General features: G+C 57.4%; 1 protein-coding gene across 1 annotated transcript in view; it reads left to right on the top strand.

Annotated features, from left to right (window-relative positions):
- Positions 1 to 7,226: 7,226 nt before the first annotated feature.
- The window catches only part of LOC141735010 (scavenger receptor cysteine-rich type 1 protein M130-like), a 452,930-nt gene continuing 438,301 nt past the window's right edge, over positions 7,227 to 21,855 (top strand). Inside the window, 3 exon segments of the mRNA XM_074567425.1 lie at positions 7,227 to 7,230; positions 7,359 to 7,790; positions 8,449 to 8,757. Coding sequence (XP_074423526.1) covers positions 7,227 to 7,230; positions 7,359 to 7,790; positions 8,449 to 8,757 — 745 coding nt within the window.

Here is a 21,855-nt window from a genome sequence, read left to right as displayed (position 1 = left end):
CAGACTGTTGGAATAACCATTGTAGGTACATATTAGTTACAGGTAAACAGATAGAAGCAAAGTCCATCCTTGACAGGGCAAGCAAGCGCTGCCGTGCTTTAATTATCATGGAAGCAAACATTTCATGTTGCGTCCAAATTGTTTTAGTGGGCTGGTTGGGTAAAAAGACCCACTCAATGATTAATAAGGGATCAGGATTGTTAGGGTCCCATTGAAAAATCAAAGCATATGGCTGACGTGCAGGGTTCAAAATAATTAAATTGAAGGGCAATTCAGGCGCACAGCGGTGTGCTTGCCATGAGGCAATGGCTTCCGCTACTTTTTGTAATGAGGCAGCGGCTTCAGGACCAAGTCGACGAGGGGAGCGTAAATCGGAATCTCCCTTGAGGAGTTCAAACAAAGGGCTTAAGTCTGAATTGGAGATTCCTAGCAAGGGTCGGACCCAAGTAATGGTCCCTAATAATTTTTGAACATCGTGCAAATTTTTAATGTCCGCCTGTATATGCACAGGTTGGGGAACTATCGTCTGGGTCCTGATGCGCCAACCCAAGTAGGTCCAAGGGGGCATTTTCTGGACTTTTTCGGGCGCAATACAGAGGCCTGCCGAATTGACAGCGGCCGTGACAAGGGCTACGGCCTTTTCCATGAGCTCAAGGTGAGGCGCAGCCGTCAAGGTATCATCCATATAATGATAGAACAGAACTTGAGGCAACGCAACCCTGACAGGGCTAAGTACCTTAGCGACATACCATTGACAAATTGTCGGGCTATTTTTCATTCCCTGTGGCAGTACAACCCACTGATATCGTTGCACAGGGGCTTGCATATTGACACTTGGGACTGAAAAAGCAAAGTTGGCAGCGTCATCAGGGTGTAGTGGAATGTTAAAAAAGCAATCCTTAAGGTCAATAACGGTGAGATGCCAATTGCGGGGGATCATAGTTGGAGAAGGGAGCCCTGGCTGCAGAGCTCCCATATCTACCATAGCATCATTGATTTTTCTGAGATCATGGAGCAGGCGCCACTTGCCAGATTGCTTCTTAATAACAAAGACAGGTGAATTCCAAGGACTAGTAGTAGGTACTATATGTCCTTTTGCTAATTGTTCCGTAACCAGTTCTTGGAGAGCGCGAAGCTTTTCGAGTGGTAGGGGCCATTGATCTACCCAAATGGGCGTCTGAGTTTTCCAAGTCAGTTTCAGGGTGTCGCGCACCTCAATGGCCCCTCCTAAAAATGCGACTGAATGGAAGTTCCCCATTGTGACAGCACATCACGTCCCCATAAGACCATAGGAACGGGCAGCACAAAAGGCTTGACGGAAGCCACTCGTCCTTCTGGGCCTTTGATTTGGATCAATTCCGAGGATTGGTGGCTTCTACCAACTCCTCCGATTCCGGCTAGTGCCTGAGGCACAGCTGCCAAAGGCCATTGTGGAGGCCACTTCGCCTGTGAAATTACGGTAACATCGGCCCCTGTGTCAATAATCCCATTCAGGATTACTTGCTGAGTGCCGTGAATAAGAGTACATTGACAAAGTGGTCGCTTCTGGGAAATGGACTGTACCCAGAGAATCTGTGGATCCCCAGTAGATCCAAAACCTCCTTGTCTTTGCTGCGGAGGTGGGTGAGGCGAAAGAGAGCTTGCGTTCTGTGGGATCAGTAGTAATTGTGCAATGCGGCTTCCTTTGGGTACTGTGCAAGGGGGAAATGGGGTCCAGGCCATGATTTTAATTTCCCCAACGGTATCCGCATCAATTACTCCAGGCAATACAAAAAGTCCGGCTAAGGTAACCGATGATCTCCCCAATAGTAGCCCTTGTGTTTTCGGGGCTAAAGGACCTGAAACATTAGTTGCTAATAAATGAACAGAGGAATCAAGCAACGTTACTGCATGTGAGGTTGCCAGGTCCAATCCGGCGCTACCGGCTGTTGCTGGGCGAAGACTTGTGGCGGGGTCACACCCATCTGCATGGCTCGATTCACTGGCGACGATACTTGTGTCTGTGCGCGTTGCTGCCCCGTGCTCCGCAAGCGGTTTCCCTGTATCGGCTGCCCTTGAAAATTATACTTAGAACGACATTGATTAGCATAATGACACCCTTTCCTGCATCGGGGACAGATCCCAGGGGCTTGAGCTTTAGTCCCCCCATTAGAAGCGGGACAATTTCGTTTGATATGGCCTGGTTTACTACAACCGTAGCAATTTCCTCCCCCAGACATGCCTCTCATAGCTGCGAAAGCAGCTGCCATCGCTTCAAATTTATGGTCCACAGTACCGATACGATTACAAGCCTCTACCATTTCAACCAAAGTCGGAGCTGGTTTAGGGAGAGATTTAAGTAATTTTTTACAGTCGGCGTTAGCATTTTCAACTGCTAATTTTAATAGCAAAATTTCTCGAGCTTCGGTATTATCTATTTGGCTTTCTAAAGCTTGCTTAAGTCTATCAATGAATTGCATGTACGGCTCCCGAGGTTCCTGCGTAATAGAGGTGAATGCCTTTTGAGGTTTACGGGAATCGGGTATTTTAAGTAAAGCCTTTTTTGCTTCTTCGCGGATCGCTTCCAGGGCCTCTCGTGGGCAATCTCGAGCCTGTGCCGCTGGATCAGAGTGCTGACCCGTACCCATAAGGTGCTCCATGGTCAGTGCGGCAAGAGCAGCATTATTATGACCCACGTAGCTGGTGAGGAGAGTTTGAAGGCCCCCCCTCCAACGCGACTCCCAGAGGGAATACTGGGAAGGGGTTAATAACAATTGTGCTAGCGATTTTAAATCATGGGGAGTCATAACGTACGTATCAAAGACAGAAGACAGCAGGCTCGCAAAATATGGGGAAGAGAGCCCGTGTTCTGTGACGGTACGGCGCAGCTCTTTAATCACCGGGAAGGACAAAGCCTCCCACTGCACTCCCCGGCCTTGATAAATAACAGGGGCGACTATCGTTCGCGCTATTTCCAAGTCACCTTCTTTTAAAGCTTGACGTCTAATATTCGCCCATGTATCATGAGGGTCAGGGGGGTACAAGTCAGGCTCTTTATCGGGATCAATGGGCCCCGGGTCAAGCGGATCTTCCTCAGGAGGGTAGCCTGCGGCACAGACCTTTAAGGGTCCGGGCGACTTAGCGCGTCGCGGAGGTAGCGGAGGGGGAAGCAAAGGCTGAGCTGATGAAGGTTCCCCCTTAGTATCTGGAGAGTCTTTATGGCCCCTTTCCTGTGCCTTAATAGCCTCAAAGATATTTCTCCACCACGGAAGCAAACGCTGAGCCTCGGCATTCCCTGACGTCGCTGAGTCCCACAACTTTACCCCCACATCGTCCCAAAGTTCCCGGGTAAAAATACTGGAGGCCGTAACAGTGGGGATCTTCATTTGTACCCACTTAAGCATAATCTTTAAGTCCTGCCCGGAAATATCTTTTTTATGTTTCCGGAGGAGCGTTTTCATAACCTCATATACGTCTCTCTCTGCGGGGGACATCTGATTCCCCATGTTTCCCACAGCTCACCTCTTAAATCCAGAGGGATTCCTGGCCAGTTCCTGCTTCCTTTCAGCAGCTCATTCAAAGTTCCGTGGGACTCGCAGCAAGCCGCTCAGCTAGGCGGTTCACCACCCCATCACGTCGGGGTCACCAATTTGCCGCGATTGAGAGACGGGACGCTGCTTGATGCAAGCAAGATGTCGGTTTATTAGACGCGTCGGAAAGCTTTTTATACAGCTACTTAACAGTTACATAAATTACACAAATTCTATCATTTCTAATTGGCTTAGCTCTAAATGTTTCATTACAATAATCCCTCCTACTTGCGGTTTCGCTACATGCTAGAAGCTACAGTTTTGGAATGTGCTAAAAGCTACAGTGATAACTTGTTGCCTACTCCCTACTTCTTCAAGGTTATTTATCCCAGACCTGCAAGGCCAGTTGTTCCCTGGCTCCTCAGAGTTATTTGTCTCAGATCTGCAAGGTCGGCATGCCCTCGAATTTCTTGCATACTTGTACTTTTCTGCTAGCCGCCCCCGACAGGGAGAGGGCGGCGGGGTGGGGGGAGAGGGGCGGGAAGGGCCAGAGGGCCGGGGAGAGCAGGGGGGAGCTGGTCAGGGAGCTGCGGGAGGAGAAGTGCTGGTGAGGAGCGGGAAGAGATGGAGGGCAAGAGATGCTGGTTAAGCTGGCAGAGCAGCGCGGAGAGCCGCCTGACAGCAAAGGTGCCCGGTGGCCGCAGAGGAGCCCAGGGGAGCTGATTCTTTTGGAGGCCACCAGGGCAGCCTTCCTCCGCCCCTGGTTTTGGTGAGCGATGGAGCAGTGCAGAGCCGTCCCTCAGGCATGCAGGCCTCAGGAGGGCTTCCCAGTGCCCCAGTGAGAGATCCTGCTCCCAGGAAGCGCCTCCCATGGAGCAAAGGCCATATCCAGCCACCCGGCGCTGGGTACGGCTGCCCCAAGGGGTGTCTCAAGGAGGACGGGGCCGTCCGTCTGATGGCTCTGACACACAAATGGTGAGCTGAAGCCCCGTGGCCGTGGCTGGCTGGGTCAAAGTCTCCGAGTTTAGTGACATTTGGTGAACTCCTGCACTAAGTATCGCATGACTTGAAACATCCCTGAAAAAATGGGGGAGGTTTGTCTGCGTGTTCTGCACGCTTCTGGATGCTAGACTGTGGCTAGGAGGGAATGTGCTTAGTTATCTCAAAGGGAGACAAAAGAAGTGCCTAAGTAAGGGTCAGCGTAACTCTTCAGAGCTTTGGCTGTTTAAATGTTGACCTGAACTTCTACAGAAACGGTAAAACGCTTGCACTTTTCTTCTCTTCTAGTTCCTGCGTGGGTACAGGGAAGAAGGCAGCAGACGTACACATTAGCTAAACCCCCTTCTTATTGCCAGCCGTGAAGGCGCCTCTCGGCTGGGAGCCCGAGAAGGACCCCGTGTTACAATTCTTGCTCCCTTATGTGCCACCCTAAGGCGATTCACGTATGCATTGTTACAGTCTAGGAAACTGAGGAGAAATAACTGGACTCCAGACGATCCAATGTGAATCAACAGAAGCCGTTTATTAAGCACAGATCATCATCTTTTATACCCTGCGTTGTAGCCGTACACGCAACTCGCTTATTTCTGATTAGCTAGTTACACTGTCCATGCGTGGTGCATGCAGTTCATTCACACATCAGATTGGTTACAAGAATTCGCATGGTAAATTGTTTAGTCATTAGCACAACATGTTTCCTGCCTTCTCAGTTCCCGTGTTTCCCATGTACTAATTCCATCTTCTACCACCTGTTTTGCCCTTAATCTAATCTCTCACAGTAGGGAGGCTGGCTCACATGACCGTTTTCTCTCAGATACATTCCTACAATCTCGTCCCTCCCCAGTGCGGTTCCGCGTCTTCTCCCTGGACCCCGACCTGCGCCCGAACCCCAAACCCATCCTGGTCACCATCACGGTGCGGGGCCCTGTGGGGCTGGGGCAGGTCTATGGGGTGACCCTAGGGGTGAATGTCATTCTTGTGATTTCACCGCTGCTTGTGTAGCTTTTGGGCAAGGAGCAGGCATATGGCTTGTGTGGCCGCTTCTGATGCCGTTAAAATAATATTTGGTCTCCACCCCAACATGGCTTTTTGGAATAACCGTCATCAGCAGAAGCCTGTACGCAACACGCACGCACGTGTGTGACAGCGGGACTCCTGAGCACGCAGCAGCAGCAGCAGGAGGGTGTGAGGTCATGGTCACTGTAACCCCTGAGCACACGGTGGTGGCAGCAGGAGGGACGTGAGGTCACTGTCGGTACCACTCATGAGCACACGGCAGCAGAAGTAGGAGAGTGTGAGGTCACCGTCAGTATAACCCACGAACACACAGCTTTGGCAGTAGGAAGGATGTGAGGTCACGTCACCGATGTCACCCCGTGCCCGTGGGGCTCGGTGCAGAGCGGCCGTGTGCATGACAGGGGCATGACGGGGGCTGGGAGCTGCCTGTCCCCGTGTCTGCGAGGCCGAAGGAGCAGCCCCTGCGGCCCTGGCTGGAGCAGTCGGGGTGGGGGTGGCTCGGGGGCACCCCAGGGATGTGCCTGGGCACGGTGCCAGGAGGAAACCACAGACTTCCTGCCCGGGCGCTGCGGGGGCAGCGGGGGGAGCGCGTCGAGGCCACGTGGGCTGTGGTTTGTGCACCTGCAGGCTCCAGCTCCCGCTCCGCCTGTGGGGAATAACGGCCCCTGGGTGACACACTGAGAGTCAGGGACACGTCTGAGCCTCTGGGCTTCCCGTCTGCTGCCAGGGCAGGGACATGATCCAGCTGCGGCTCCTGCGAGGGACTCACTGTGGGGCCCTGCAGGGAGGGACGGACAAGCCAACGCTCCTGGGATGGAGCCCTTGCCCTGGATGAAGACCTCTCCCAGCTGCTGCTCCCAGCACAGTGAGGTCCGTAGCAGGGGCAGGGGCTGTTTCCTCCCCATCCTGACACAGACCCTGGTGCAGTCCCCGCTCCATGGTCACCGCAGCTTGGGGGCAGCTGGACACTTGCCTCATGGCTTCTTGGATGAGCCCAGTGCAGGAGATGCTCAGTGCTTCCAGGCCCACAGCAGTGTGCAAGGGGTGACTAACCAAGTTCCCCTGCACACCCAGCTTGTCCCATGATGATCTGCCACCACAGCGACCATGACACCGGCAGCGGGACATATATGTCCCTCATATATGGTCATGAACGGCGCTGGAGAAGTTCATTGGCGGGCTGGGCTGTGTCGGAGGGGAGATAGCTCCTGATAACGTCTAAAAAGGTGCTGCTGCTTCGATTGGCTCCTTCCGCAGCTGGGTCGGCATCTGCAGAGATATATCACCCTCCCATCATCGTTGTCCCCATGAGTCCCCAGGGGCTGTGACAGGGAGTGGGGAAGAGCAGGGCTGTGCCAGCAGGGCAGGAGGCTCAGGATGGGAATGGAGAGACTCCTGTCCCCTCGGGTGCTGTGGCTGCTCCTCTGGGTGCAGCTCTGCAGAGGTAAGTGCCGGGTCCCTTTTCCCACAGCCCAGGGCCATCGGGTACCAGTGGGGTCATCAAGAGCCCTTTGGGAAGAGGGTTTCTTTCCAAGTGCCACTGAGATGAGGGTCAGAAGGAGCTCAAGTCCATGGACCCTGTGCCTTTGCCTGTGTCCATCTGGGTGGGAGAGGGTGTCTCCATGATGCTGTTAAGGGGTGCTGGGCTGGGGAGGAGCAGGTGCCCTGCGCACGGCCTGGCGATACAGGTTTTGGGTGGGCATGGGCAGGGGCCCTTTGAGGTGGGAGGAGGTGCTGAGGGCTGTGGGACAGAAAATGGCCGGGCGGGTCTGGAGTTAGCACCCCCAGCCTGCACAGCCCATGGGGAGTGGGGGGACGCCCACACATCCCCAGGGAGAGCCTGGAGGGGAGAGGGCTCCCATCCTGGTGCCTGTGACAGGCAGGGAGGACCCCAGAGCTGCACTCTGGGACTCGGCGCTCTCCTGACCAGTCCCATCTTGGTGGTTGAAGGGGCTGCGGAGGTGAGACTGGAGGATGGCAGCGGACGCTGTGCTGGGAGAGTGGAGGTAAAACACCAGGGCCAGTGGGGGACCGTGTGTGATGACTCCTGGGACACGAATGATGCTGCAGTGGTTTGTAAGCAGCTGCGCTGTGGGTCCTCTGTCAAAGCTCCTGCTGAAGCACACTTTGGGCCAGGATCTGGCCCCATTTGGATGGATGATGTTGAGTGTCACGGCACAGAGTCGGCCCTGTCTGACTGTAGACACAATGGATGGGGTCAAAGCAACTGTGATCATGGTGAGGATGCTGGGGTGACATGCTCAGGTAAGGAGCCAATCTCTTCCCCACCTTTGGGACTGGGACAGGAGAAGGGACCTGGCTGTGCCCTCAGGGAGCAATGAACGGCTGCCAGGGCAGGGTCCTGTGTTGCTGGTCACACTGCCAAGCTGGGACTCTCATTGCTGGTGTCCCTGGTCCCTGAGGAAAGACCAGTGGGGTTCCACCCACCGCCGGGCCCCAAGATGGTTCATCCCACCGTCGGTTGGTGCCTGGGGCTGGGAGGTGAATCCCCCTCAATGCCCTGCATTTTTTGTTGATTCTCATCTTTCTTCTCCAATTCAGCCAGCACCTGTCTGGCATTGCTGAGGGCCAGGTTCCCCTGTGCCAGAGGCACCGAGAGCTGCTCACGCGGCCACCCACAGCCCCAGAGAAGGGTGCAGAGTGGCCAGTGGCTTTTGGGTTGTGCCTTCTGGCAGACACAAGTCCCTCAACCAAAGCAAAGGGGCCGTTCAAAGGGAAAAAGCCCTGTCCTTGGGCAGAGGAGCAGGGTGTGCCTGGTATATCTGTGCCATCAGCACCCATTGGGAGCTGCTGGGAGGGTCGTGGGGCTCTTTGCCTGTGGCCACCTTGCAGGGCAGGTGGGACATGGGTATGTAACTGCCAGAGGGCTGTGGGAACTCACAGGGTTCTTTGGTTACTCCAGGATTTGTCCAGCTGGTTGGAGGGGACAACCCCTGCTCAGGACGAGTGGAGATCCATGACGGGAGCCAGTGGAAAACTGTCTGTGACTCCGACTTTGGTCCCAAAGCTGCCGACGTGGTCTGCAGAGAGTTGCAGTGTGGCACAGCCCTGTCTGGTCCCGGGGCAGCTCACTTTGGAGAAGGGGCTGGTCCCACGTGGGACAGAGAGCTGCAGCGTGTGGGGAATGAATCCCTTCTCAGCTCCTGCCCCACGGGGTCCCCCAGGGACCGGCCCTGCCCCCACGCGAATGCTGCCGGTGTCACCTGCACACGTAAGGACTCAGGGCAGGGTGTTACCACCGGGGGTGTGCCGATGATGGGGGAGCAGGGACGGGACTGTGCTGTGCTGGGTGTGAGGACAGAAGGGGTGATCACAGAACCATAGGATGGTTTGGGTTGGAAGGGACCTTTCAACGTCATCTAGTCCAACTTGCCTGCAACCAGCAGGGACCTCTTCAACTAGATCAGGTTGCTCAGAGCCCCGTTAGACCTGACCTTGAATGTTTGTCTGCAGCCCTAAAAGGGTGCAGAAGGAGGAGAAAGGCAGGGTGTCCGTTTGCCCTCTACTCCACCACCCAAGGCAGCAAAAGCACAAGTCTGCCCTGTCTCATCCTTCTCTGTCCCGAGTTCACAGGGTTCAGGCTGGTGAACGGCAGCACGGCGTGTGAGGGGAGGGTGGAGGTCCATGTGCAGGGGACCTGGGGCACCCTCTTTGCCTCCCGCTGGGACCTCCTGGACGCCCACGTTCTCTGCCGTCACCTCAACTGCGGGTTTGCTGAGTCCATTCCTAAAGGAGGGCATTTTGGGAGAGGAACCGGCCCTGTCTGGAGAGACTCCTTCCACTGTGACGGGACTGAAGCCCACCTGGGAGAGTGCCCAGTGACTGCCCTGGGGGCCTCGCCGTGCTCCCATGAGAACAGCGCTGCTGTCATATGCTCAGGTGAGTGCAGGAAAACACTCGGTTACTCTGTTTTCCTCTTAAATGCTCCCAAAGCAGGGGACCCTGTGGCAGTGCAAGGCTCTGGCTCAGAAGGTCCCCACAGAGGGCTGGCGGCAGGCAGGTGAGCTCCAAGGCCCTCCTGCAAGGGTGCCAGAGCCTGGAGACATGCTGCAGGCTGCCGGGCTCCCCGATGCCGCCAAGGGCTGGGGCATGGCTGCTCTCCCCAGGCCCAGCTCGCTTCGCATCCCTGCGGCTGGTGGGTGGAGGAAGCCCGTGCGACGGGCGAGTGGAGATCTTCCAGCACGGGACGTGGGGCAGAGTCCTGGATGAGCAGTGGGACGTGCAGGAGGCCAGCGTGGTGTGCCGGCAGCTGCAGTGCGGAGAGGCAGAGGCAGCCTACAACCCCCCGAAGGCTCAGAGAGGGACGGGTCCCGTGGGGCTGCGCGGGGTGCGGTGTGCAGGGCACGAGGCCAACCTGACCCTCTGCAACACCTCCCTGCCTGAGAGAGCGCTGGAAGCAGGGATTGCCGAGGACGTGGGGGTCGTTTGCCGGGGTGAGTGGCGCTGCACGGCCCCCCCAGGCTCTGGGCTGGGTGGGCAGCCGGCCCTTGACGGCAGCCGGGGTTTCCTCCTGCTACAGGGAGCCGTCAGGTGCGGCTGGTGAACGGGCCTGGGCGCTGCGCTGGGAGAGTGGAGATCTACTACCAGGGCAGCTGGGGGAGCGTCTGCGATGACGGCTGGGACCTGTCTGATGCTGCCGTCGTTTGCCGCCAGCTGGGCTGCGGAGGGGCGCTGGACGCGGTTGGCTCCGCTCGCTTCAGGGAAGGCTCCGCTCAGATCTGGCTGGAGAGCGTGAACTGCTCCGGGGCCGAAGCTGCTCTCTGGGACTGCCCGGCAGGGTCCTGGGGGCAGCACGGCTGCGGGCACAAAGAGGACGCAGGAGTCGTCTGCTCAGGTGTGTGCCGGGAGCTGTGGTGGGAGCCCAGCGCCCAGGCAGGCCGGGACGAGGGGAGAGCCGGACACGGCCGAGGCTGTTCCTGGCCAGCTCTGAGCCCCTGACAAAGGCCATCGTGGGGACACCCATGCACAGGTGCCCTCAGTCCCACCGGGGGTCCCTGGGGCGCTCCGCTGTCCCTGACGGGCAGCAGGGAGGGCAGGGGTGTCTGTCCATCAGGGACATTTCTCTGTCCGTGGGTGCAAGGGGGACTTGCTGGACGTGCCTTTGCCTGTCTGAGGGCCTGGCGGGTGCAGGGGTGTCCCTGCTCCCCCAGCCCCAGACCAGCCTGTTCCCCCTCGCTGCCTTTCCTCCCAGAGTTCATGGCCCTGAGGCTGGAGAACGGCACCAACTGCTCCGGGCGCCTGCAGGTTTTCTACAATGGGACGTGGGGGAGCGTTTGCTCCAACTCCGTGACTCCTGAAACTGTGTCGCTGGCATGCAAGGAGCTGGGCTGCGGGGACAGAGGGTCCCTGGAAACACAACGGCCCCACGGCAGGCTGTCTGGCACGGCCTGGCTGGATCGTGTGGAGTGTGGGGAGAGAAACAGCTCCTTCTGGCAGTGTCCCTCCGCTCCCTGGCACCCGCAGTCATGCGACGACCTGTGAGATGAGACCCACATCACCTGCAAGGGTAATTCTGAGCTAGCCGGGCACCAGCATCCCCTGCGATCCTGCTCCTGGCTGGGCATGGTCAAATTCCTGGGCCTGCAGGGGCCTTTCGTTTCCAAGCCAGATGCTTCTGCTGCTGGTACCAAAAATGGGACTTCCTCTCCTGGAGCCCCACACATTCACCAGCGGTTGCCAGCCGGGCTCCCAGCTTCGCCTGGTTGAGGCAGAGGTTTCTCGAGGCAAGGTCCCAGAAGGGAACAGCCAGGGCTCTGAGGAGTGTCCCTTCCATGGACACCCTCCTGCTGCTCTGTGACCCAGGGTCCCTTTGGGGCCGAGCAGTCAGGGTCCCCCACATTGCCGAGTGTGTGTCCCCTGAAGGACCGGGGTTCAACTGCTGCCATGGGTGGGTGGCACGAGCTGAGCTGAGCCCCGCTCTCTGCTGCACGCCCCCCCTGCAGCAGCCCCTTCACCACAGTGTTTCCCTCTGCAGGGAGTCAGCCAGAAACGCCCCCGGCCCCAATGGCTGCGTGCCCCAGCACCCCGAGCTGCACAGGCAGCTGCTCCTCTGCATGCCCCTCTCGCCTGGCAGGGCTCTGCCTGCTGTCCCGCGGCCCTGGGAGCTCTCTGCCTTCTCCAGACAGGCAGAAGATTCGTGCCGTGGGAGGGGAGAAGGGGTGCTCTGGCCGAGTGGAGGTGTGGCACCGCGGCTCCTGGGGGACGGTGTGTGACGACTCTTGGGACATGCGGGATGCCGAGGTGGCATGCAGGCAGCTGGGCTGTGGCCCTGCGGTGTCTGCCCTGGCCGAGGCTGCATTTGGGGAGGGGAGCGGCCCCATCTGGCTGGAGCAGGTGGAGTGCCGGGGGACAGAGCCATCTCTGCAGGACTGCTGGGCCCGGCCTGGGGACAGCGGTGCCTGCCGCCATAAGGAGGACGCGGCCGTGAACTGCTCAGGTGAGCGGCAGGGCTGGGACACCTCACAGGGAGCCCTTTTCCCCATTGGCTGCCATCACGGCTCCAGAGCTCCTGAGCGCAAGGCCATCCCTGCAGAGCAGGAGAGCCTTTTGCCGAGTGGGCAGCAGCTTCGGTGGGGCTGGATGTCCTCCAGCTTCTGCCCGCAGGGCCCTGCAGCCCCCAGGGGCACCTCCCGGGCTGCCGGCTCTGTCCCTGCTCTGGGCCCTGCGCTCCTTCCTGGCCATGCTCACCAGTCGTGCAGGAGGGGCGATTTGGGTGGGATGTGGCAGGGATGTCTGCACATGCACACGTGCGCACACACACACACGGTGTGTCAGAGAGGAGGCTCCCTGGTACCTGCACCCCCACCCTCTCAGCCCAGCTCTCCTTCTCCTCCTCTGCAGATGCACCCAGGACGGCAGCACCAACCCCCCCAGCAGGTAACCCGTCCTCCCCACCAGCGCCGGGTCTTCTTGTGGCCAGGCTGTGACCCACAGCCGGAGGGAAGGGGCTCCTTTCTGGGCTGTGAAACTCCCAGGAGGAGGCACCGGGGTAGCAGTGGGGCGGGAGGCTGGGGAGGGCTGTCATTCACCCACTCAGGTGGGAGCTTCCCCATCCCTCATCCCCTGAAACCCGGTACGTAATGGGGGTCAGGACTGGGGTGTGCCGGCCCCTCACCTCTCCCAAGCCTGGTGCTGCCCTTTCTGTGTTCCTGCCATGCAGATCCCACCCGGGGCCGTCTGACCAGCAGTGGGAGAGTCTCATTGCCCATCATCATGTGCATCATCCTGAAAGCCATTCTCTGCCTGCTCCTGGCCCTCCTGGCCGGGCAAGTGCGAAGCGCCAGGGCTGGGCGCAGAGGTGGGTCCCTTCCCAGGGGAAGATGCCTGCTGGCAAGGCCAGGGGTGCCGTGGGGTGTCAGTGAGCGGGAGAGGCAGAGCTGGGGGGACAAGAGTGCGTGCTCTCTGCGGGATCCCATCCCCTCTCTGACCATCCCTGGGCCAGCCCTGCCTCTGTCCACGGGCTCTGAGAGAGCTCAGGAGCCCTTCCCCGAGGCCATGTACGAGGAGATCGGTTCCAGCCCAGCATGGCAGAAGCAGGCAAGGTTCAGCGGCTCAGGTTGGTGTGCGTCCCTCATTGAGGACACATCTACAGTGCTCTTTCCCCTGGCTGCCACCCAGGGTTGACCCCTGCAGCCCCCTAACCCATGGTTCGTGCGGTTGTGGGGCTGTTGGATCTGTGTGGGGAGCACCCATGTCCTGGGCCCAGGAGAGAAGCTTTCTCCCCACCTGCTCTGCGCGTCCCATTTGGGGACAGCCCCTCTCTGCCTGCCCCTGCACCCTGGGGGACACCTGAGGGGTGAGGGAAGGGGCTGTCCCAGGGCAGCTCTGGCAGGCCCTTGGAGATGGGCTTTGTCCCAGGGCAGCAGGGTGAGTCCTGAGCCCTTGCCCCCGTGCAGCCGTGGCTCTGTGGGTCCCACGTCCCCAGCAGCACTGAGCACAAGCTGGGTCAGCAGAGCGCACTCCCCTCACACCTGCTGGGCCTCTCTCCAGGCTCCTATTCAGAGGGGTCCCTGAGCAAGCTGCAGCCCTACCCCGGGGACAGCAAGGAGGAGGATGGTCTGGGGTCAGCACCAGGTAATGGGGGCAGGAAGGGGTGGACCTCTCCTCCCTGCAGACATGTGATGGACAGCAGTGTCACTGAGCGTCACCCTCGGAGCTGGGAGGACGGGCGGGATCTCCTGTGGGGCTGCAAACACCGACGTCGGAGCCCCACGTCCCTGCGCATCCTCCCATCCTCTGCTCTGCAGAACGCATCTTCTCACTGTCACCAGCTCTCCTCTCCTTTCAGACATCCCTGTCCTGCCTGGAGGTGACCCAGCTGATGGCTATGATGGTGCCAGGGAGGTTTCTGACCCTGGGGAGGATCCTTCCCCTGGGCAGGAAGACTGGGAAATGCCCAGGGTGGCAGAGGAAGGATCCGGACCCACGGATACCCCTGGAGGTGAGAGGGAAAGAAAGAGCTGCTGGTTCCTGGGGTGGCATCCCTGGCATTGGATAATTCGCTGTCACAACGAGAGCCCAATGTGCTGGGGTGGGGGAACCTGCCCCAGGAGTTTTTCCTTGGGGGGACTGTGGGTGGGAGAGGGAGCTGAACGTCTCAGGACTGGTGAGGAGAAGGGAGGAAGGTGACGTACAGCCCAGGAGAGGCACCCCATGGGGTGAACATGCAATGGCCTGCCTTGCTTCTTGCAGGGCCAAACCTGCTCTCCCAGAGAGGTGCTGGTGCCCCCGGAGCTAAGGGGGATGGCTGATCCCTGTCCCCAGAGAGCACGGGCTATGACGATGCTGAAGAGGTGTCTGTGGCACATCCCCCTGAGGACACAGAGGCTGTGACACCGGAGCTCAGTGCACAACAGTCCCTGAGCCCCGGGCCAGGAGAGCCCGTCCCTGCAGTGCAGCTGGGGGCAGCCAGGAGGGAGGAGAGGTCTGTGCAGCTGGGAGAGCCGTGAGCACCAGGGAACCCTCTCCCTTTTCCCACGGGCAGCAGAAACTGCCAGGGGTTTCCTCGATTTTGATTCCCCTGTTTTTACACAGGGGCCCCCATATCGGTTCTTATTAAAAGCCTTTGAGCCAGAGCTGTACTTGCCTGCCCAGGTGCTTTAGTGTCTCCCCAAGGGTGGCTGGAGGAAACCAGAGCCCAAAGACATGGCGGTGGGGAGGGGGCACGTCTTGGGTGGGTGTGTGGTGCAGGGCAGTGAGCTGAGCTCAGGTCCAGCACAGCTGCCCGCCTCTCTCCTGAGAGGGGGCTCCAAAGAGGCAGCGCACACAGCCCTCCTCACCCCACAGCCAGACCCTGGCTGGGCAGGGCAGGCCCACAGTGCCTGCAGAGGGCCAGAGGCTCCAGCTCCAGCCTTTCCATCATTTATCAACTATCTTGGTCAACAGGGGAGGTACCAGATGACTGGAGGGTGGCTAATGTGACGCCCATCTACAAGAAGGGTCAGAAGGAGTGTTGTGCGAAAAGGGGCCAAGCGGTTTTGGCAGAAGATAAACCCCCTTGCGTTCTAATACTCCTCACCGAGGTGGGAGGCCAGGTGCGGCTAGGTTTAAGTTCTGAGTGATGCCCAATTCAGCACTATCAGCCCAATCGCTTTTAATATGTATTAAACTATTACGATTTGGATACACTAATAGTGGACTGCACCTTCAGTCTAGTCGTGCTCCTGAACTAGCACGGCCTCTCTCAAGTTTTGGTCGCGTTCAGTGAGAAAGCGAAACGACTAGCTACTTAAATAGTGCAGTTTATTTAAACAACAGATATACAGGTTCTTTAGGATTGCCAGTGATAAATACACTGTCTACAAAGCACGTGCAAATAAAGATATTGTTAAGTATACAAAGGTGCGACAAAATTATAAACGATACAGCCTGGCTATAAATGTAGGGTAGAGATTCTCTAGAGAAATTTCTAAGTCCCGAGAAAGCACTCGGTGTAATCGCAGTCTTACCCAAAGGCGTCCCTATGGGGGGGAAGAGAGGCTCAGCCCGTCGACTGATCCCGGAAATCAGCGGTGGAATTCTTCGCGATGGTGTCTTCCCTGACATCCCCTCTCTTTTGGGCTATTTTTATACTATTTTTTTATCTTCAAAGTGGAGTTTGAGTGACTTTAGTCATACGTACTTTTATTATGATTAATGTATTCAAGGAGGAGTGTTCACACCTCGGGGGTGGATAGCCTCCGGGATGGAGGTGTGTTTTGGTACATTGTGCTGAGCAAAGTTCGCACAAAGGACAGCATTTCATCAACATTTGATGAAATGTTGGCTTGGGTAGCGTGTAGGCCGCTTATCTGTTCTGTAGTAGCATCTCGTCCCCATATCTGCTATTCGTCACAAGGAAAGGCCACAGAACAAGCGCGTTCCGTTCCGTCCCTTGTGTAGTTTCACAAACAACATGAGACAGGGAATCACAGATGTGGCATTCTTCGTGTGCTGGCTGCGGCTGTATTCTACCTCAGAAGCCTCTTGATTTTATGACTTTCCTTAATGTGTGAACAATGCTGTATTTTTGTATTCTTGGCCAATTTAGTAATTATTCCAGAAGGAGGATGTGGGGAACTACAGGCCTGTCAGCCTGACCTCGGTACCAGGAAAGATCATGGAGAGGATCACCCTGAGTGAGCTCCCATGGCAAGCGCAGGGCAGCCAAGGGATCAGGGCCAGCCAGCAGGGGTTTAAGAAGGGGAGGTCCTGCTTAACCAACCTGATCTCTCTCTATGACCATGTCACCCGCCTTCTGGATGCGGGGAAGGCTGTGGACGTTGTCTATCTGGACTTTGGCAAGGCCTTTGACACCGTCCCCCACAGCCTTCTCCTGGAGAAGCTGGCGAATCCTGGCATAGACAAGTGTACTCTTCGCTGGGTAAAAACCTGGCTGGATGGCCGTGCCCAGAGAGTTGTGATTAATGGGGTGAAATCCTCTTGGCGGCCGGTCGCCAGTGGTGTCCCTCGGGGCTCAGTTTTGGGGCCAGTTTTGTTTAATATCTTTATCAATGATGTGGATGAGGGGATTGAGCGCACCCTCAGTAAGTTTGCAGATGACACCAAACTGGGTGGGAGTGTTGATCTGCTGGAGGGTAGGAAGGCTCTCCAGAGGGCCCTGGACAGGCTGGATCGATGGGCCAAGGCCAACTGTGTGAGGTTTAATAAGGCCAAGTGCCGGGTCCTGCATTTCGGTCACAACAACCCCAAGCAACGCTACAGGCTTGGGGCAGAGTGGCTGGAAAGCTGCCCGGCAGAAAAGGACCTGGGGGTGCTGGTGGACGGCCAGCTTCACATGAGCCAGCAGTGTGCCCAGGTGGCCAAGAAGGCCAACAGCATTCTGGCTTGTATCAGGAACAGCGTGGCCAGCAGGAGCAGGGAAGTGATGGTGCCTCTGTACTTGGCACTGGTGAGGCCTCACCTCGAGTGCTGTGTTCAGTTCTGGGCCCCTCTGTACAAGAGGGACATTGAGGTGCTGGAGCGTGTCCAGAGGAGAGCGACCAGGCTGGTGAGGGGTCTGGAGACCAGGGCATATGAGGAGAGGCTGAGGGAGCTGGGCATGTTTAGCTTGGAGAAGAGGAGGCTGAGGGGAGACCTCATTGCCCTCTACAACTCCCTGAAGTTGTAGAGTCTGAAGTTGGGAGTCCCTGAAGTTTGGGAGTCCTGGTGGACAACAGGATGACCATGAGTCAGCAATGTGCCCTTGTGGCCAAGAAGGCCAATGGCATCCTGGGGTGCATCAAGAAGAGCGTGGCCAGCAGGTCGAGGGAGGTCATCCTCCCCCTCTACTCTGCCTTGGTGAGGCCGCACCTGGAGTACTGTGTCCAGTTCTGGGCTCCCCGGTTCAAGAGGGACAGGGAACTGCTGGAAAGGGTGCAGCAGAGGGCTACAAAGATGATTGGGGGACTGGAACACCTCTCTTATGAGGAAAGGCTGAGGGATTTGGGTCTCTTCAGTCTGGAAAAAAGACGGCTGAGGGGTGACCTTATCAATGCTTATAAATACTTAAAGGGTGGGTGTCAGGAGGATGGGGCCAGGCTCTTTTCAGTGGTGCCCGGGGACAGGACAAGAGGCAATGGGCACAAACTTGAACATAGGAAGTTCCACCTAAACATGAGGAGGAACTTCTTTACCCTGAGGGTGACAGAGCACTGGAACAGGCTGCCCAGAGAGGTAGTGGAGTCTCCAACTCTGGAGACATTCAAAACCCGCCTGGACATGTTCCTGTGTAACCTGCTCTAGGTGACCCTGCTCTGGCAGGGGGGTTGGACTAGATGATCTCCAGAGGTCCCTTCCAACCCTATGATTCTATGATTCTATGAAAGGAGGGTGTAGAGAAGTCGGTGTTGGCCTCTTCTCCCAGGTGAATAATGACAGGACCAAAGGAAATGGTCTGAAGCTGCGGCAGGGGAGGTTTAGGTTAGATATTAGGAAGAATGACTTTACTGACAGAGTGGTCAGGCACTGGAACAGCCTGCCCAGGGAGGGGGTTGAGTCACCATCCCTAGAGGTGTTTAAGGAACGTCTAGACTTGGCATTTCAGAGCATTCTCTGAATGGCACAGATTGCAGGTTGTTGGGGTTTTTGGGGATTTTTTTTTTGTGTGTGTGTGTGTATGGTTGGACTCGATGATCTCAAAGGTCCTTTCCAACCATGAAGATTCTATGATTCTATGATTCTATGATTCCCTGAGGCTGGGCATTCAGGGAAGAACCCCCTTGGAGATGCTGGGGATGGAAGCCAGGATCTCCCACATGCAAAGTGGGTGCTCTGCCACTGAGCTACACCCTCTGGAGCCTTCCCAGCAGGAGACACTCTCCTCCCATGAGGGGTCTGTGACAAGCACAGCCCCTTTGTCCCCTGGGTGCCCAGGGACCCTCTGCAGGAAACAGCACTTGAGCCCTCCTGAGATGGGGGAAGTCCGCACTGCCTCTCCCCTGGGGCCTGATCCCAGCACAGGGCTGCACTGCAGAGCACTGCCCCTCCAGCGTCTCTGAAGGGCGATGGGGCAGAAGGAGGCTCTGGCTGCAGGTGCTGCTCCCACGCTCTGGCCCCCTCCAGGGCCAACGGAGAGGAGAAAACTCCTGAGCCTCCTCTGCCCCCCAGGGCAAGGGCAACCCCCCTGTGTGCCACATCTGGGCGCAGCGGAACAGGAGGAGAAGTACAACAAGGTGAGGGACATGCCCTCCCTGGGGTGAGGTGCCCCCAGGCTCTGATGGCACCCCAGGGTGTGCGATGGGGCAACATGGGGGCAGAAAGCTTACACGCCCTCATCCATGTAGCGGGCCTCCTCCTGCACCCCTCTGCCCCACAGCATCCCTGGAGGTGGGGTGAAGGGCAGGTGTCCATCTCCATGGGGCTGATGCCCAGAGAGGAGCATATTGGCGTGTTACCAGTCATTGGAGCAGGAGGGCAAAGGGGGCCAAGAAATTCTGCTCAGGACAGCGTGTGACTAAACAATACCGATGGCCATGCACTCCGGTGGGTGATCCTCAGCGTGGCTTTGTCAGCTGTCCTGGGCACATCAGAGGTCTCACTGCAACACCCCCCCAGGGGAAGGATGCTGCCATTCAGGCCGCAGCTCCAGGGAGTGCCTCTCCCTGAGACTATGGGTCCAGTGGCCTCTGCTCTGGGAACTGAAGACAAGGTGCAGGAGGCGCCTGAGGAGGGGAACAGACTCTGCACCATTGAGCATGACAAAGAGGAGAGGAACTGGGTCGTTCCGAGACCCCGCAGAGGACACATCCCGATCCTGTGGAGCAGGGAAGGAGGCACAGCTGGAGACCACCCCAAAGCAGCCCTGAGTGGAGAGTCCTGCCCAGGGGGAGGCTGGGGACTTGTGGGGCTGGAGGAAGGCTCCTTCTAAGGCGCAGATGTGCAGGTCCAGGGCAGGGACAGTGCTCTGGCAAGAGGTGAAGGAGCAAGCAGGGCTGGGGCAGGCTGGAAGGCGGCAGACGGGCTCTGCAAAAAGCAGAGGGAGAAAAATCACTGCTGAAGCCCAGGGCTGAACCAGGCACCTTTAGATCTTCAGTCTAACGCTCTCCCAGCTGAGCTCCTTCATCCCTGCCCCAGCAGCCCTTGTCCCTGGGCCACCCCTGCCGGGCCCCAGGCTGACACAGACGAGGAGTTCTCCTCAGGGAGGTTCCCAGGGAAAAGCTGTGCCCAGCCCCAGACAGAGGGGACCGGGTCCCTCCCTGCCTCCAAGCCCAGGTGGGCTCCAGCTTTGGTGGAGGCCACGTTACGCTGGGCGTGCCAAGATGTGTGTGGGCCTCGTACAAAGGGGACAGTAGTGAAGGTAAGTGGGCAGGCCAGGCATGTGCAGCTGCAAAGGCTGAGGGCCAAAGAAGCATAGGACCGATGGAAGACCTTATCGCCTGGAAAGCCTCCTCCCACACATTTTTTCCCTTGCTGAGCTTTGCTGCTTCGTTCCCAGCTCCTCTCCCTCCTTCCCCCTGAGCAGTGCAGGGCGATGGGGAATGGAGGTCCTGGTCAGTCCATAACAATTCCTCTCTGCTGCTCCTTCCTTCTACCACTTTTCCCATGGGGTCCCTCTTACAGGCTACAGTCTTTCGAGATAAACCTGCTACAGCATGGGCTCTCCTCAAGCTGAAATTCTTTCAGGAAATATCCAACCTCTCCAGTGTTGGGTCCTCCACCAAGTGCAGGGATTACCTCCTCTGCTGTGCTCCTCTCCTTAGGCTGCAGGGAAATACCTGCTCTACTGTGGTATTCTCCACAGGCTGCAGGAGACCATCTGCTCTGGCACTTGTAGCACCTCCTCTCCCTCCTTCTTCACTCACCCTGGTGTTTTCAGGGCTGTTTCTCACACTGCTTTTTCCCTCACTCCTCTCCCACTCGAGCACTTGTGTCCTCTCTTAAATACGCTCTCACAGAGGTTCAACCACCCTCGTTGATGGGCTCAGTTTTGGCCAGCGGTGGGTTTCTTTTGGAGCCGTCTGGAACCAGCTCTGTCTGGCACGGAAGCAGCCCCCGGTCTCTTCTCACAGAGGCCCATCCCTTCAGCCCCACCACTACCAAACCCTGGAGATGGACACCAATTCCACAAGCCCTGGCTCTGCACCACAAACACTCTGGTGTGAGTCCTCACCCCGCGTGGGCACACGGTACAAGCTGCACTCCGAGGATTTTTCCTCCTGGGCACTTTCCAGCCCAGCCCAGCTCCCTCCAAGCTCTGCCACCTCCCCTGCCCTCTCTCCATCCCAGCCCAGTCTGCGCTGGCCCAACAGCAGAGCCTGCCCCAGGGTGCTGCAGAGCTCTGGGCACTCGCTCCACAGCCACAGCCCCTCTGAAGGGCACCGCAGCTGCTGGGGGGCAGAGGAGGGTCAGCCCCAGAGATGGGGGGCATGTGGGCACAAGGCAAAGGCAGTCAGTGGGCCCCTGTGTCCTCCTCCCCAGGATATTCTGAGGGGTCTGCAGCCCCTCACTGCCATCCCCTCTCCCCAGCCCAGTACAAGAGCCCTGGCCCTGGGGACCCTCAGGCAGCTCCTGCCGCCCCAGTGACAGAGTGGCACTGGGACAGCCTGCCCCAGGCTGCTGCAGCCAGAAAGGTCTTCTCATCTCCCGTTTATTCAGCCCTGCTGCTGATGGGTCTCAGACAAAGAAGTTGGAGCTGGTTCATGTATTTTATTTAAACACACAGAGAGACTGAGTCTTTATTTACAGAAATGTTTTGTGTCACAGCCGAGAGGTGAAAAGTTAAGGAGGAGGGGAGGAATAGTGAATGCTTGTCACACCAGATGCTGTGAATCCTTTGCAGAGGAAGGTACACAGTCTATGGCTGATGAAAAAATGTCCAATCAGTTTCCTCAGGGCATCCTTGAGCTCCTGGTTCCTCATGCTGTAGATGAGGGGGTTCACTGCTGGAGGCATCACCGAGTACAGAAACGACAGCACCAGATCTAAGGATGGGGAGGAGATGGAGGAGGGCTTCAGGTAGGCAACTACGGCAGTGCTGGTAAACAGGGAGACAATGACCAGGTGATGGACGCACGTGGAAAAGGCTTTGTGCCGTCCCTGCTGTGAGGGGATTCTCAGCACAGCCCTGAAGATCTGCACATAGAACACCACAATGAAAACAAAACACTTAAAGAATAAACAGGCACCAAACACAATAAGCCCAACTTCCCTGAGGTATCATTTGTTCCCGAGGTACTGCCAAAGGAGGAAAGCACACTCACAAGTCAGGACAGCTCTGAGCAAATCTCTTCCCATTGCCTGCCCTTCCAAACCCAAGCCCCGAAAACACACTTTGCCTGTGTCCTTTTTTGCGGGAGCTTTCTGCATTGCCCTTGTTGGAGCTCTCATTGTT

Source organism: Larus michahellis, chromosome 27 (genome assembly GCF_964199755.1).
Source record: "Larus michahellis chromosome 27, bLarMic1.1, whole genome shotgun sequence".
NCBI lineage: Eukaryota > Metazoa > Chordata > Aves > Charadriiformes > Laridae > Larus > Larus michahellis.
Note: the sequence above shows the minus strand (reverse complement) of the source record. Positions and strands in the feature narration are given on the sequence as shown.